This window comes from Carcharodon carcharias, chromosome 17, assembly GCF_017639515.1.
Source record: "Carcharodon carcharias isolate sCarCar2 chromosome 17, sCarCar2.pri, whole genome shotgun sequence".
Classification (NCBI taxonomy): Eukaryota; Metazoa; Chordata; class Chondrichthyes; order Lamniformes; family Lamnidae; genus Carcharodon; species Carcharodon carcharias.
The window spans coordinates 120,879,983-120,896,027 of NC_054483.1; the positions used below are offsets into that span (position 1 = coordinate 120,879,983).

General features: G+C 39.7%; 1 protein-coding gene across 6 annotated transcripts in view; it reads right to left on the bottom strand.

Moving 5' to 3' along the window:
* gpam (glycerol-3-phosphate acyltransferase, mitochondrial) overlaps nucleotides 1-16,045 on the bottom strand; it is a 92,788-nt gene that overhangs the window by 34,304 nt on the left and 42,439 nt on the right. For 4 of the 6 annotated variants that reach the window (XM_041209548.1, XM_041209543.1, XM_041209547.1 and 1 more), the window contains 9 exons: nucleotides 14,481-14,580; nucleotides 10,601-10,737; nucleotides 9,278-9,377; nucleotides 7,936-8,148; nucleotides 7,245-7,358; nucleotides 6,519-6,604; nucleotides 5,092-5,207; nucleotides 4,064-4,134; nucleotides 402-666 (listed from right to left, as the gene is read on the bottom strand). In XM_041209548.1, the coding sequence (XP_041065482.1) occupies nucleotides 402-666; nucleotides 4,064-4,134; nucleotides 5,092-5,207; nucleotides 6,519-6,604; nucleotides 7,245-7,358; nucleotides 7,936-8,148; nucleotides 9,278-9,377; nucleotides 10,601-10,737; nucleotides 14,481-14,580 (1,202 nt within the window). The remainder of the gene's footprint in view (nucleotides 1-401; nucleotides 667-4,063; nucleotides 4,135-5,091; nucleotides 5,208-6,518; nucleotides 6,605-7,244; nucleotides 7,359-7,935; nucleotides 8,149-9,277; nucleotides 9,378-10,600; nucleotides 10,738-14,480; nucleotides 14,581-16,045) is intronic. The other 2 variants (XM_041209549.1, XM_041209545.1) reach the window with 1 other exon arrangement.

Genomic DNA, 16,045 nt, shown 5'->3' on the forward strand with positions numbered 1-16,045 from the left:
AATTAGTCAGACTCCTTCGTTCTTTCCACATAGCCCTAGAAACCTTTCCTTAAAGGGTGAATTGATTATAGTGTTTAAAGCAATGGAAGGGAATTGGCAAGATAGATAGTTAACACTCTTCATTGTCAATGCTTTAATGTTGGAGGTACAGAATGGCAGAATGAAAGTTCAACCCCCAATAATGCTCCACCAAATTCAGAACTGTTCATATTTCAAACACATGCACCATTACCAAGACTCCCCTAGATTCTCCAAGTACATCATTTGTTGGGTAGCTTGTACAAGGCTAGAACATTCTATTTATCTAAGTGGCTTAGCTGGAAATTAAGTTGAAGTAATCAATGGGCATGACAAGAGGCGAACTACTATCCAGTGCTAACACCGTGACACTTAGCACTTACCAAGTATTGCTTCTGTGAGAAAAACTTGGAAAATACCATTGCTGTAGAAATTCAGCTCGAATAGGGCTGGAATTGTCGTGGTTGGAGCAATAAAGAACTCACTGTTGCGCCGGGAGCTTCTGACATTGACACAATCACCTAGTAAATGCAGTGCATGCATAACAACATCTTCTGAATTTCCAGAAAAGCCCAGGTCAAAATCCCGAGCTAATACCACCTCCTTCATAGAGAAGAAATCTTCTACCAACTTTGATAAGTGGACACCCTAAAAGAAGCAATTCAGGGTAAAATAAATCTCCAATTAAGTCAAAACCTTGCCAAATACATTAGGTATGATCACATATACAACCATTGTTACCAATTTGAGAAATTACAAGAACTAAGAACAAAGTATGTTGCTCATACCTCTGAGTATGGTTATATACAATGTACCTGTAAAAAAACAGTCACTGTATGGAGCCCATGATCCTTACTATGTCAGGTAAGAAGTGTACACAGTTTATTTCAGGGGAGCATTCATCCCATGTCAAAAATCATACACTGAAATTAGGAAGGGGCAGCATCATTACTGATTCTGATGATTTTTTCCCTTTTAATGGGGAGCACTATAACTGTGCAGTAAAGCTATTCTACATAGCAAATGCTGAGAAGCCAAAATCTAAGGGATTCACATTTATCAGTCCCAAAGACCCATTATGTTAATTATGCAGATTTAATCCACTCAGGAGTCAAAACAGAATTCTTCAATTTCTACTTTGAACTCCTTCTGAGTTTCTAAAAAGCAATCAACGATAGAGCGGAGGATACTGGACATGGACCAGATTTTTAAAAAATATTTATTCATGGGATGTGGGCTTCGCTGGCTGGGCCAACATTTATTGCCTATCCCTAGTTGCCCTTGAGAAGGTGGTGGTGAGCTGCCTTCTTGAACTGCTGCAGTCCATGTGGTGTAGGTACACCCACAGTGCTGTCAGGAAGGGAGTTCCAGGATTTTGACCCAGCGACAGTGAAGGAACGGTGATATAATTCCAAGTCAGGATGGTGAGTGGCTTGGAGGGGAACTTCCAGGTGGTGGTGTTCCCATCTACCTGCTGCCCTTGTCCTTCTAGATGGTAGTATTCATGGGTTTGGAAGGTGCTGTCTAAGGAGCCTTGTGAATTCCTGCAGTGCATCTTGTAGATGGTACACACACTGCTGCTACTGTGCGCCGGTGGTGGAGGAAATGAATGTTTGTGGATGTGGTGCCAATCAAGTAGGCTGCTTTGTCCTGGACAGTGTCAAGCTTCTGAGTGTTGTTGGAGCTGCACTCATCCAGGCAAGTGGAGAGTATTCTATCACACTCCTGACTTGCGTCTTGTAAATGGTGGACAGACTTTGGGGAGTCAGGTGGTGAGTTACTTGTCGCAGGATTCCTACCCTTTTGACCTGCTTTTGCAGCCAGAGTATTTATATGGCTAGTCCAGTTCAGTTTCTGGTCAATGGTGACCCCCGCCCAGGATGTTGATAGTGGGGGATTCAGCAGCAGTAACGCCAGTGAATGTCAAGAGGAGATGGTTAGATTCTCTCTTGTTGGAGATGGTCATTGCCTGGCACTTGTGTCACGTGAATGTTACTTCCAATTGTCAGCCCAAGCCTGGATATTGTCCAGGTCTTGCTGCATTTGGACATGGACAGCTTCAGAATCTGAGGAGTCGCAAATGGTGCTGAACATTGTGCAATCATCAGCGAAATCCCCACTTCTGACCTTATAAAGGAAGGAAGGTCATTGATGAAGCAGCTGAAGGTAATTGGGCCAAGGACACTACCCTGGGGAACTCCTGCAGTGATGCTCTGGAGCTGAGATTACTGACCTCCAACAACCACCTTCCTTTGTGCTGGGTATGACTCCAACCAGTGGAGATTTTTCCCCCTGATTCCCATTGACCTCAGTTTTGCTGGGGCTCCTTGATGCCACACCTGGTCAAATGTGGCCTTGATGTCAAAGGCAGTCACTCTCACCTCACCTCGGGAGTTCAGCTCTTTTGTCCATGTTTGAACCAAGGCTGTAATGAGGTCAGGAGCTGAGTGATCCTGGTGGAACCCGAACTGGGCATCAGTGAGCAGGTTATTGCTAAGCAAGTGCCATTTAATAGCACTGTTGATGACCCCTTCCATTACTTTACTGATGATCAAAGTTGGCTGATGGGGCTGGGTTGGATTTGTCTTGCTTTTTGTGTACAGGACATGGCTGGGCGATTTTCCATTTAGCCAGTTAGGTGCCAGGGTTGTAGCTAGACTGAAATAGCTTGGTTAGGGATGCGGCAAGCTCTGGAGCATAGGTTTTCAGTACTATTGCCAGAATATTGCCAGGGCCCGTAGCCTTTGCACTATCCAGTGCCTTCTGCCATTTCTTGATATCACATGGAGTCAATTGAATTGACTGAAGACTGGTGTCTGTGATGCTGTGGACCTTCAGAGGAGGCTGAGAAGGATCATTCACTCGGCACTTCTGGCACTAATGTGTTGGGCTCCCCCATCATTGAGGATGGGGATATTAGTGGAGACTCCTCTCCCAGTGAGCTGTTTAATTGTCCACCACCATTCATGACTGGATGTGGCAGGGCTGCAGAGCTTAGGTCTGATCGTTGGTTTTAGGATTGCTTTGCCTTGTCTATCACTTGCTGCTTATGTTGTTTGGCATGCAAGCAGTCCTGTTTTATAGATTCACCAGGTTGACACCTCCTGCTGTGGCAGGATTCGAACCCCAGAGCATTACCCTGGGTCTCTGGATTATTGGTCCAGCGACAATACCCACTACGCCATCGCCTCCCCTCAATCTTTTATTCCAAGGCTGAAGCAGGTCTATTGTTCACAGGCTCAGTGTCACTTAGAATCACCGAATCACACAGAAACAGGAGAAGGCCATTCAACAGAGAGTGGATGGACACGCTGTTTGGCTCATCATGCTTGTGGAATAAAAAATTCACCCAACTTCACACTATAGATATATTATGTCTTTCAGGTACCTAATGCAAGATTTTTGCTATTGTAGGATTAATTATTAATTTGTGACCAGATTGTGATAGGGAATGCCTGTAGAAGCAGCAAAATAGCATGCATAAAGCACCTTACAATCACTTTACTGAGTGCAGGAATACAGCATGCAAACAGCAGTGAATCTTATTATAAATGGGAACATATATTAGAATTACCTGATGCACTTTAACTTACTTGTAAATATCAATTTTAAGAAAATAAATCCCTTCATTGTGGTTGCATTTTTACTTTTTGAAGTGTTAATGTATGGAAAATAATCAGATTCCATGCTTGGATAAGCCTTTTGTGTGGCCTCCTGATTCCTTCCTGCAATCGCAACATTCTGTATTGCAGGCTGCTTGTGGCAAGCAGGGAACGTGAAGATGTGCACACATTTGTTGTAAATTGTTGCCACCTTCAGTTTAGGCCCCCTCGTGCAATGCTTCAAGCATGGAGACGACAAAGATTTAGTCAAGTCATTTAAAGACAAAATGTGATCAATAATTTTTAAGTCATCCATCTCCACAAACTTTTCTCAGCAGCTGTACCAAAGTGCTCTGAAGTAACATGTTTAAGAAACCTTGCAAACTTTGCCCATGGTATCACGTGCCAGCTCAATACATTGCTCATAAATGAAAAGATCTCACCTTCCTGTGCCTGTAAAGCAGCAAACAGGCAACAATGTGAGTGGACATCACAGCAGAGCATCTACTGGCAGCTGGAATTTATAAATCAAACAATGAGACATAAATACAACAAGACAATCTGCAGATGATTCACACATTATTCAGTAAACTTTTGATTGATGGTGTCTAACTTTTCTATAAGTATTTGCTACAATTTTCTTTCTAAAAGAAACCAGAATGAATAATGACCAAAAGATCTGTAGAGGGTAATTTTTAAGGCGTGCTAGAATAATAAGGGAGATGGTAAAATATTACCCCTCAAATCATTTGGAAAGAAATTGAGTTAAATATGCAAGCTTTTATCTTCCTCTCATGCAGGCAATGACTCATGCTGTAATGTAACAGCCATTAATATCCCACAAATACCATAGTCAGCTGTCTAGGCCTGAACTGAGACAGTATACAGCAGCAGGCTGTCAATTGTGGGGTGTAATGTGCATCCTGAGTAAACATGATCCTTTCCTACCCAACATATTTTTCAGTAGGAGATACTAAACTGCAATCAGAAAGAAACTCTGAACAACTTCATCACTCACTTGTCCAACAGAATCAATTAAAGAATACCTGCTGAGTTTGGCTAACGAAACAGAAGTCAGAGTCACATAAAAGTTACAGCACAGAAATAGACCACTCAGCCCAACTGGTTTATGCCGTTGTTGGTGCTGCACACAAGCCTTTTCCAGCCATAACATCTAACCTTATCAGCATATCCTACTATTTATTTCATCCTGTGTACTTATCTAGTTTCCCCTTATATGCATTTATGCTACTTAACTCAACTATGATAGCAAGCATCACATTCAATTTGAATTTGGGACTGTCAACTAAAACATGTTCTGCAGTTTTAACCATACATTTATTTACATTTTTTATTTGCCTTGCTGATTCATAAAATAGCACCTTTTTTTGTTTCAGATAAAATAGGCTGTGTATAATTTGAAAATTGTAAACAAAACGTCAATGCTCAAATGATTAACATCAACACTTACTGAACAACGCATGCTTGGCTACATTGGAAATCAGCTGGCGCCTGTATTGTTCATCTGAAAAATCTCTGGAATTTATAATTGGAACCTGATCAGGTTCAGCGAAGTCAAGGCCTGGTCTACATGAACAAAACAAGAACACAGTGCATTAATAAAGGAATAAAATAATTGTCATTTCATTATATAAGGCAGTCACACAGGTCAAAACAGAAAATTATGAAGATATTGTGCAGTGGACAAGTCTGCAACTGATATGCATAAATTTACCAATGGTAAAAATGGAACCTAAAGGAATCTAGATTAAATGGAAAAGTTCCCTCTGCATAAACTTTGTCTTTTAGCTCCTTGTAAGCATCAGTTCATTAGTGAACAATTTCTTCTAAAAACTCAATGATGACATAAAGTTTTAACAGCACAATCATTTCTAGCCAGATTGAACACAGCAATATTCAAAAACAATGGAAGTTTCTGAAAAACCCTCCAGAGATTGTTAATTGATGCAGCATGGGACCATGTGATGGTATATGTTAATTCATGCAGCAAGGGACCATGTGATGGTATATAACAGAGTTCCCATGTACTGTGACACAACATAGTTAATTCACAGGTTCACATATCTAATTCCACACAGACTGAATTCCCAATCTGGATCAAACCATCATAAAGACATAGTAAACAGAAGTCAAATCTCCTTGTGGCAGAGCTACAGATCAACAATAGTAAAGGCCTGTTAACAGGCCCCCTTCTCTGCTTTCATGGTCAGTATATGGCATTTGTTTGAGTGGAAAGGAAAGAAATGAAATGAAAATAAGTTGCAAAGATAAAGAGAGATGAAATAACACTATATGTTACCATCCAACATTTAAAAAATTGAAGAGGCAACAAATCCTGGATGAAAAACCTTTCTGGATTATGTCGCTGGTTGAAACAATACCAATTGGTATCACCTACTACCAATGTCAGAGGCAACAGCTATCACAAACTAGCATTTACATTACTGAATCCTATCCTGACACTCCTCAAAAACAGTTCCTACAACAGTCAAAATCTACACTGAAACTATGCTAAATTGAATGCATGAAGCTTTTAAATTTCTTTGCAAAGTTACCATTTCCTAACAGGACTCCTGCTGTTGAAGAAAGTCTGTGCAGGGGTAATTATGCTTGCTGATCTGTTATGGGCCAGACTTGAGCATTTTAACCTGCTTCAATTGCTTGCAGTCAAAAAAAAATGGCCATTGGTCTCCATAGGCAAGCCAGTTTGCTGCAGTAGGAGGCAGGGTTGCAGTTCAAGATGTGGGTTGTAATCACGTCTTTTGGTGTTTCACAATGGATTTCTCTTTTGTTGTTGAGTACAGAGTGTCATCTGCAACAATCTATGTAAGTGCGTAATTCTTTTCACTTCAACAAACCAAGTACTGCAAGTCTTACCTATCAGTGATAATAGACGGAAGAAGGATTTCCTCAAGAGAGAGGGCTGCAGGTAATGGACGGTTTCTTTGAGCATCAATGTATTCCTGCAGAAGCAAAAATTATATTTTTGTTTTTACTTTGACTAGTCACCATCTTAGCTTTTAAACGAGTTAATTTCTCAATTAAAATAGCAGGCAAAGGAATTTAAGTGAACATTAATATTTGAAAAGCATAATTTCAAGACCAATGGTCAAGAGATGCCATGATTACAATGTTAAGTCCTGCTTTTGTCTGACAATAAACAAAGGCTTAACTCTTAAAGCATCATGTGAAATCTTCTCAAGGAAAAACAAACCAGTTGATAAAGACACAGGGAGCAATATTGAGGTGCAGGAGATACTGAGGTTCCCTCTAGGTATTCAGAGGGCCTACTATATGCAACAATTAAGAAGACTTAATGGTCCATGCAGGGAAAATAAAACAGTATTTTTATTTGTCTTAGTTGATGTTCTCAGAACTCAAAGTATGTTCTTTCATATCACATAACCCATTTCTCTTTTGTATTGTGAACCCCATATTTGAACTGCACTGTTTTGGTATTCCTTAATCTAAAGAGAATCACAATGTATACATTTCAGTTAATAGGGGTAATAAATCAGTGTGTGGAATGATTGGTTTAACAATGTTGAATAGGTCACATTTTTAAGTGCTAAATTCAAGAAGTTTTTCAATTTTGTCACTCACCTTAACAGAGAATGGCTGTCCAAAGTCTACTCGGACACAGCCAAAGTTTTTACGAAGCATTCTGAACACTCCTTGTGCAACACCCCACAGACTCTCTTTCTTTTTGGGTTTTCCCTAGAAAATAGCACCTATAGTTAATTCAGGGTTGAACCAGCTATTAAACCATTTTAATTTAAAATAATGCTGTAGGATGCTTGCCACAAAACCAAACTGATGAACGCTGCTAAGTCCACTGAACAGCTTTCTATCTTTCGACATTAAACTGTATGTTAAGTCAAAGCTTGTGAATTTGGCTCTCATTGGTTCCTGAAATTAAGCAGGACTTCCCAATGTTCAATTTATAAAAGTAGGACAACTGCACAGGCAGGGAACACTTAACAGTAGCCAGACCTATACAGTGTGGACTAAAACATACATTTAACAGCAAATATTGAAATCGCTACCTATGTTTTATGGTTTTTCTCTTGGTGTCCCCTTTCTATAAGGTTAATGGTTAAAATTTACTCATGAATGTGGTACAATTGTAACAGATGTTTCTTTGTGCCCTGATGCAATACTGCACCATTTATATTAAGCAACCTATGATAAATGTTTTCACTTCCAGTTTACACTATAGCAAAAAAAGCAGCTCTGCGCAAGCACTCTTGACTATAATCAAAGCATTAAGCATATAAGCATTAACGTTACCCACCAGCTGTTCACTATTGTAATTGCCTTCAATGATCCGGTCATATGAGATTCCCACTGGAATAATCATAACGTCGGTAACAGTGTTTTCATAGAGGCTATCAACCACGATAGAAAGAAGGCCTGTCATGGCCATGTATGGTTTACCACTCCGAGACCGTGTGCCTTCCACGAATATTTCCATAAACTGCCGCTGACGGAGAAGTTCCGCAATGTACTACGAAATGGAATAGATAACACTCATTTAAAAATAAATCAGTCACACCATTGCTTACTTATACACCACTGAATGGCTGTCCACCAACACCTTGCATCATTCATTTTTGAACATTTATTTTAATGTTCAAAATTAAATGAATGATACTGATATACTGGGTATTCAGACATAGACCAATGGAATTTTTTTTATCCTTTCATGGCTAGTGGGTGTCGCTGGCTAAATACACACCCATGAAACCCTAGATAATAAGATGCCATCTTAAAAGAACAGATTCTCTCCAACACTAAAAATGTTGAAATTTAAGTTTAGAAAGTGCTCGTTGACCCAATGGACACCAGGCAACATCTTAAATTCAATTTACCACTGGACTGAAGCTACACCGCAACCTGTGGGAAGGACAAAAACACACATTAATGCAATAACAAAGCTTCCTCCAGGAGGCTGCATGCTGATAGGCATTGGAAACCACTTTGGATTGAAAAGAAATTAAATTCCACAACACAGTAAAAGAAAAATCAATTCAGATCTTTTCCACTGAGTGAAACTTAAGATCAGCTTGCGATATCCAAATACATCAGGTCAGCAGTATAGCTGCATAATTGTAGAAAATACATTGGGATCCTTCCATAATGTGGTCTACTAATAGTATGCAACTCAGAATAATGTGGGTCCATCTTGCACCCCAAAATTTAGGATTTACCCAGTGCAGTATTAAACCATACAAGTCAGAAAGGCTTCCAGCTTAGTAACTGAGCTCTGCTGAGGCAGCATTCCAGTTGACCTCAGCAGCTCTGCATTTGGAAAGAGGCAAACCTGCTGGTTGTCCAGTAACCCCTGCTGGGTGGTGTATATATATGTAAGCCTGGGCCCTAGGTACCAAAAAAAGACACATTGGGCCCAATGCATACACACATCTTCCTAGCCCGGGAGGAAAGGCTTTGACTGATCTAGGAAACAAAAATACACGCACACCTATTCTTTTATCCCCAGCCAGACCAAACACTCAGGCCCAGTTATAACACAGTCTTAAGATACTGGTCCTGTGGACCGTGTATAGCACTGTATGCGTTGCTAATTCTTCCAAGGATTTGCTTCAAACCTTTCAACTATTCACATCAAAACTTACCACACGTAGGACAGCTCGATATAGAATATCCTTCCGTCCATCTGCACCAATATCCAACTTCCGACGGATGAAGAAGCCACCTAATTTTCTTATAAGAGTGCTGTAAAATCCATACAAACCATCTTAAAATACCTTACTTGGAATGATTACAACACACTAGTTTCTGTGATTAACAGAGAACAGACCCAGTAACTGGGCCATGTTTCAGGCAACTAAACACTCCTGAAAGGGAGAAGAACTTTTCAACTTCAATTTAAAGCAGCATCCTTTCTAGTTTGCCATATCAGCAAAGGCATTTTCTTAACTGCTATTGACTATTATAATAAACTGTATTTGCCTGTTAATTTAAAGCTTTACATTTTTAAACTAGTCAGCAGACTAGAGCAGTGAATCACCTTCTATTCAATGCAGAATCACACAACAGATTTGGTATATAATCACTGCTAGGAACCAGGTTAAGACAGCATGAACCAGATGCAGACTAAAGCTACGTCTCAGCAATGTACTTTAACCTTAACCTCTGGTGCACACACTACTGCCTTGTGACATTTCCATTTGTCACAGCAAACACCATTCTGAGCTTGTTTTGCAAGAATACCAAATTATAGGTAGTTTAAGGATGTTGGACCATTTTCACTAAAATCTGGAGTGAAATGTTCAAATTTGTTTCAAAGAATCCTTACAGCCTACAGTGAAAAGAGAATTTAATCCCATCAATCGAATCAGATATTAGAGTTCAAAATGTATCAATCCATTGCACTTTACTGTTTCTGCTTTAAAAATTTTGTTTTAAACCTCATGTACAATATTTAACTATATTGGTGTAATTAAAATACAGCTGTAATCCTCAAAATTTTGCTCACCAAGGAAAACTTAAAAAAATAAGCATGCCCAAACTTATGAATAAATAAAAATAGACCTTTTACCCCTTTCGGTCTGCTCTATTTTGTTAACTGAGGCAGCTTTGTCCTTTTAATTCCAATTTCTTGCACTTTTTCCATATCCCTTAATACTCTTACTTTCCAATTAAGTATTTATCGTCCTCTTAAATATCAACTGATTCTGATTCTAAGACCTTCTAAAGCAGGGGGTTTCACATTTTCGAATTCTTCTGGGTGAAGATTCTTTTTTCTGGAGCAGTCAATAAAGTAGTTCAAAACAAAAACAGAAATCGTGTTTGTCAGCAAAATTTCACAGAAGTGTCTCATCGGGTTTCTGAAAATATTTTTCAAAATTCAGAGACACACAATGTGCTGTCTGGCACGTCTGTGTTCAGCAGGAACTGCAAAGATGAAGAAATGCCTTTAAATTCATTGAACTCACCTGAAAATAGGGATATTCAGATTATTCCCAGCAGCAATGTGTGGTGCTTTGATATTATGACAGAACAGAATGAAAGTGAGCAGCAGGTAGTCAATGTGAGATTTGTGAACTGGCAGAAAGATCAATGGGGCATTCTGCTGTAGAGAGGGCAGAAAACATAAGATCAATGGAATATAAACTACTACCTGGGGAATATGTGAGACACCTTCAATAACAGGCCAAAACCTGGTCAAATGAAAGCTAAACAAAACTAGTTCATGCAATATATTCATTATTTCTTTGCATTATGCACGCTAATATTAAATTATAACTATAGAAATCAGCGGTACAACTTATTTTCCTATAATTGTCTTGAGCATAAGCGTGCAGCAATATCACAATTACCATTTGTTCAATGACCATATCATCTCACAAACTGCATGAAGATCTGAAACACATGCACTACCATCTAGATTAAAACAAACTTAAGGTCACATAGATGACCACTGCAGCAGATATATTAAACAAAGTACATATGTGAATGATTTCAAGGTCTTAGAATCTCACCTCAGACTGCAGATTGAATATTACCACCCTACACTCATTTCTAAATGTCAATTATTCTCCATGTAACTTTTTAAAAAATACTTACAACGGAATCATTATGCAATCTAACACGGAAATGCTAAATCCTACTAATTAGCTTCAAATGGAAATTTGTCAGCGTGATCAATTGAGTAGAAGCGTAAGGTCTGTGTTGCTCTATTTCAGATAGTCAGGTGTGAAGCACAGAGCTGGAGCCCAATGTTTACACACGCTTATAAGCTTTTATTTAGAGATACACATTACAAACATACAACTCCAAACCCAACAACTATAGCTTCAAGTTTGTTCCTATATATAGGGGCAGAAGTGAATCCCCAGTTAATGGCCGTCAACTGAATATAATTAGACACTCAATACTGCTGATCTATGGTCAGTAGTAAAACAGTATATCAAAAAGCAAATGAAATAAGCATGATTTAAAAGAGAGAGATTAAGACTAATTTAATGGTTAAAAGACATTTAAGCATTGTTCTCAATTGAGAATATTATTAAAAACCTCAATTAGATTAGAATGTTAAACTGCTCCCAGTGTCCAATTTTCTACAATTAACAGGCATCAATCAAGGGTATTAACTACCTTTAATTAAACTGGCAACTCCCAAATTACTTTTACACAAATGAATGCAAAATTTATTTAATAGGTGAATCAGATTTGGAACAAAATCTCTGGCTCCCATCAAACAGTGTTCTGTGCCAGAAGCCCCAAAGTGGAGGACTATGATTTTACCTTAGGTTCAAATATTTGCGATGCCCAAATATAAACAAGTTACATATAATCAGCTAGATTTTGTTCCTTGCAGTTCAATGTTAGACACTTTCTTTTACTGCATGGCAACTCAATGTATTAGGTTAGACAATAAAGTCTTACAAATTCAGGCAATGCTACTGAGCTGCCAAGAGTTCGCTTTAGTAGAACTGCTTTATAAAAATTTAAACTGCTCAGTCTTATTGTACTTCTTGGCTTCTCTTTCCTCTTCTGCCCCAGACCGTCGCCTCACAACAGCCGCCCCTCCAACCATGAAAAAATGTAGCTCAACTAATTTTAACTGCTGGCATATCCTCATTCACAGTTCGCTCTTGGATGGTAGAGATCTGTCCTTGGCAACAATGAAACTGCATTTCGCTGACAAACTTCTCAAAAGCATTTCAAGTGAACAAAGGAAAATAATGGAGCTAACGCTTTGATGCCGTGCCAAGATGCAACTTTAAACAGGACATAGCAGGCCTGGGAAATCAAACAGCTTTACATTGATAAAGCAAGACTCTGCTGGTGGCCGGATTGGGGTTGGATGGACAGTGTCAAAAAAACAAGAAATTGTAATATTTTTCTTCTGTTAATAATCCTGGCATATTTCTTACAGACTGGAAGACGGGGTGTAAATATGCTAACGGAGTAAGAGCCAGAGTGACTGCAAGAGCTAAAGCCAACAATAAGAAGTGGTTATGAACCAAGAAGAACTTAAATCAGTTTTACATAAAGCAATAACAGACGTAGTTTTAAATTGAATTGTTTTAGTTCAAAGGGGGATATATGCAGGTTGTAAAAAGGTGTAAGTAAGTATGGTAAAGATAGGGTAAGTTTAGTTTTTTTTAAAAAGCTTTAAGAGCTAGAGTCTGATCAAGTCTCGAAGAAAGCATTTTTGAAGAGACTGGTTGATACAAGAGAGATCAAAGGGAAGGAACGCATTTAAGGCAATGCTGAAGCCTAGATGGGTATAGCTGCTTAGATCTCCCAGAAGACAGCAGGATAGCTGGTCAGATCTCCCAGAAGACAGTGTGAACAAGGCCAGGCTGAGAGGGCCAGTTGCCGTCAGCCTCAGAAGACACCCCAAGGAAAAATGCACTGTGAGATAAAAATTATTGGAATTCCATAGATTTTAAAATCTACAAGGATAGTTGAACAGAAAAGGGAAAGGTTAGCTCTGAGGGTAGTTAAGATCTTGTGGAACTGTTTTAAAATACTGTCAATTGTGTGAAGCCAACCTTGTGTTTAGGTATAATTGTGCATTCTTTTAATAAACGTTTACTATAAAATCATCACAAGTAGTCGGGGGGCAACATTTCCTGATTTCAGAGCCTCTCCTCATACTATAAAAATTGCAAAAGCTGTTTTGGCAGCTATTTCAAGTTTCCCTTTGGGATTTGGGCAGCTTGGCATTTACAATGCCGTGCCATAACAGAATTTGAAACCTCATTATCAACCGACTTTCCAGCTTCTCCATCCTCAGAGATTTTCTATTTCCATCTGGACCATTAGATGGAAGTATTGTACAGTGGAGAAGACAAAGGATCGATGTTGTACAGTATGTCTCCTATCAGATGACCTTAACTTAGCAGCATTGGCAGCTGAGACGAGGTAAGTTCACTCAGCATACCTACTTTTCGCTAATCAGAAAGCCTAACATTATAAAAGGCTCTAGAGTACCTAACTAAGAGAAAAGGGCAAGTTTTAAATAAAAAGGTCACAAAAGAAACTGAAGCAATTCTCTCCTCCTCAGCTCTAAGAAAGCCTCTTATTTCCCCAAGTTACTTAAGATCGCTCCTTTACAGCACTGGCTTCTCTCAGATTAGCATCAGATAAAAAGTATTTGGGTCACCTGTATGCCTAGTCAGCTCACTTTCAATCTAGTGTCTATAACTCTGCCACGTTTGCAAACCACTTCCAATTATAATCAAAATCAATACCTAAGGGCAATCATTTGTGTAGCAGAATTAAAACTTTACACTGTTGAAAAATGAACCTTGTTATTAACAACTAGTGAGTGATATTTTATTATGGCAGTGTTATGGACTTGGTAAGTCCCATTGGAAAAGTACCAGGTGAGAAAAAGCTGAGCTAATTTGAAGTGCGCTGAAAGATTGGATTCAGAACCTATGAAAATGCCAAAGAAAACACTCTCAATGACTGGTGTGAGGCCTCTGAACTGCTTATCTCTGGGGATGTTAACCCTCAGCAAGCAATAAGTAGCTGTGGAGTGTTGCAGAACTGTCAGCAACTCATACCAACTGGATATCTGAACAACAACATGCTAAATGTCTCTCGATTCCCCACAGAGCAAGTAAGCAAAAGCAAACAATTCATCAGGAGGCACCGTGCAGGATCCAGGTGTTTCCCAACACAACAGGTTTGTCACTCTTAGCACTCTCACTCTCCTCTTAGCAACAAACAAGGAAAGCAGATTTTGGATTTCCAGCATCGGCAGTTTTTTGTTTTTATATATAAGGAAAGCAGATATCATGCCCTACTCAAGTATACTGCACTTCATTAAGTTTCTGCTAACATGCAATCGCTTACCTCTGCTGCAGCTTTCTTAACCATTTCAAGCTGCCCCTTGTGAATCTGAATGCTCCAAAAGAAGCCATTGAACAGCTTTAGCAACACCCAACCTGTCAATCTAAGAAAACAAAACGTAGGTTATTTAAGCAAACTTTATTGGATGGAAGCTATCCTTTACATTTCCCCTCTGTTTCCATATAGAACTTGAAGCCAAAAATCTTGTGGATATCAGTGACAGTTCAGTGTGACGACAGACAGAAAATGTGACTGTTAAAGGGTTTGGGTGTGGGAAACACTTTATTGTGAAAATGAAACAGAACAAAGAGAGTCAACTCACCATGGCTCGAGTATTTTTAAAAATTCATTCTCGAGATAAAAGCATCGCTAGCAAGGCCAGCATTTATTATTTGCTCATGGGATGTGGGCATTGCTGGCTCAGCCAGCATTTATTGCCCAACCCTAATTGCCCTTTAGAAGGTGGTGGTGAGCTGCCCTCTTGAACCACTGCAGTCCATGGGTGGTGTAAGTACACCCACAGTGCTGTTAGGGAGGGAGTTCCAGGTTTTTGACCCAGTAACAGTGAAGGAATGGCGATATAGTTCCAAGTTAGGATGATATGTGGCTTGGAGGGCAACTTGAAGATGGTGGTGCTCCTATGCATCTGCTGCTTTTGCCCTTCTGGGTGGTAGAGGTTGTGGGCTTGGAAGGTGTTGTCAAAGGAGCCTTAGTGATTTGCTGCAGTACATCTCATAGATGGTACATACTGCTGCCACTGTGCATCGGCAGTTGTGGTATTGCCCATCCTTAACTGCCCTCGAGAAGATGTGGTGAGCCGCCTTCTTGAACTGCTTTGAGCCTCCTTTGAGTTGAAGGTTCTTCCCCCAGAGCTGCTAGGTAGGAAGTTCCAGGGTTTTGCCCCAGTGACAATAAACATTTCTTCCAACCCACTCACACTAACTTCCCCCTTCCACAACTATAATGTACGACTCATGCTGGGTTTCATGGTGCCAGATATCCTCCAGTATTTTGGCCATTCTTTCCACATGGGCCCAAGAGGAAGTTCCAGGGGTCTGTTCAACAGTGAAGGGAATTGTAATTGTATATTCTCCCTCATTTTTCAATCATTCTTTTCAAAGAGGGGTCACTAATTAGCAATGTGAAATGGGAACCCTCCATATCCCAGGAGAGCTAAGATCCTTTACTACTGTTCTCTTTGAGATCAACTAACTTAGCAAAGATCATAAATGGGCCACCTTATGATCCAGTTCCAATGTATTTGCGCAATGAGCCAGCAAAAGAGATCTGAGCAGACTGCTGATAAATTATAAGAAGCTCTCAGCTAGTTACTGATTATCAATCTGTTTGCTTTCTCTGAGGGAACAGATGAGAAGAGTATACAATCTGGCATGATTAAGGTCAGCTGCTCCATTCTTTTCTGTTTGTGTTGGCAATATTGTGCAATGACTGTAATTATTATCACAATGACCTTTCCAAGTATCAATTGATACAGCGGGGCGGGCAGGGTGGGGCGGAGGGGGGTGGGGGGGGAGGGGAGAAGAGAAGAAACACAAGAGGAGGAAAAG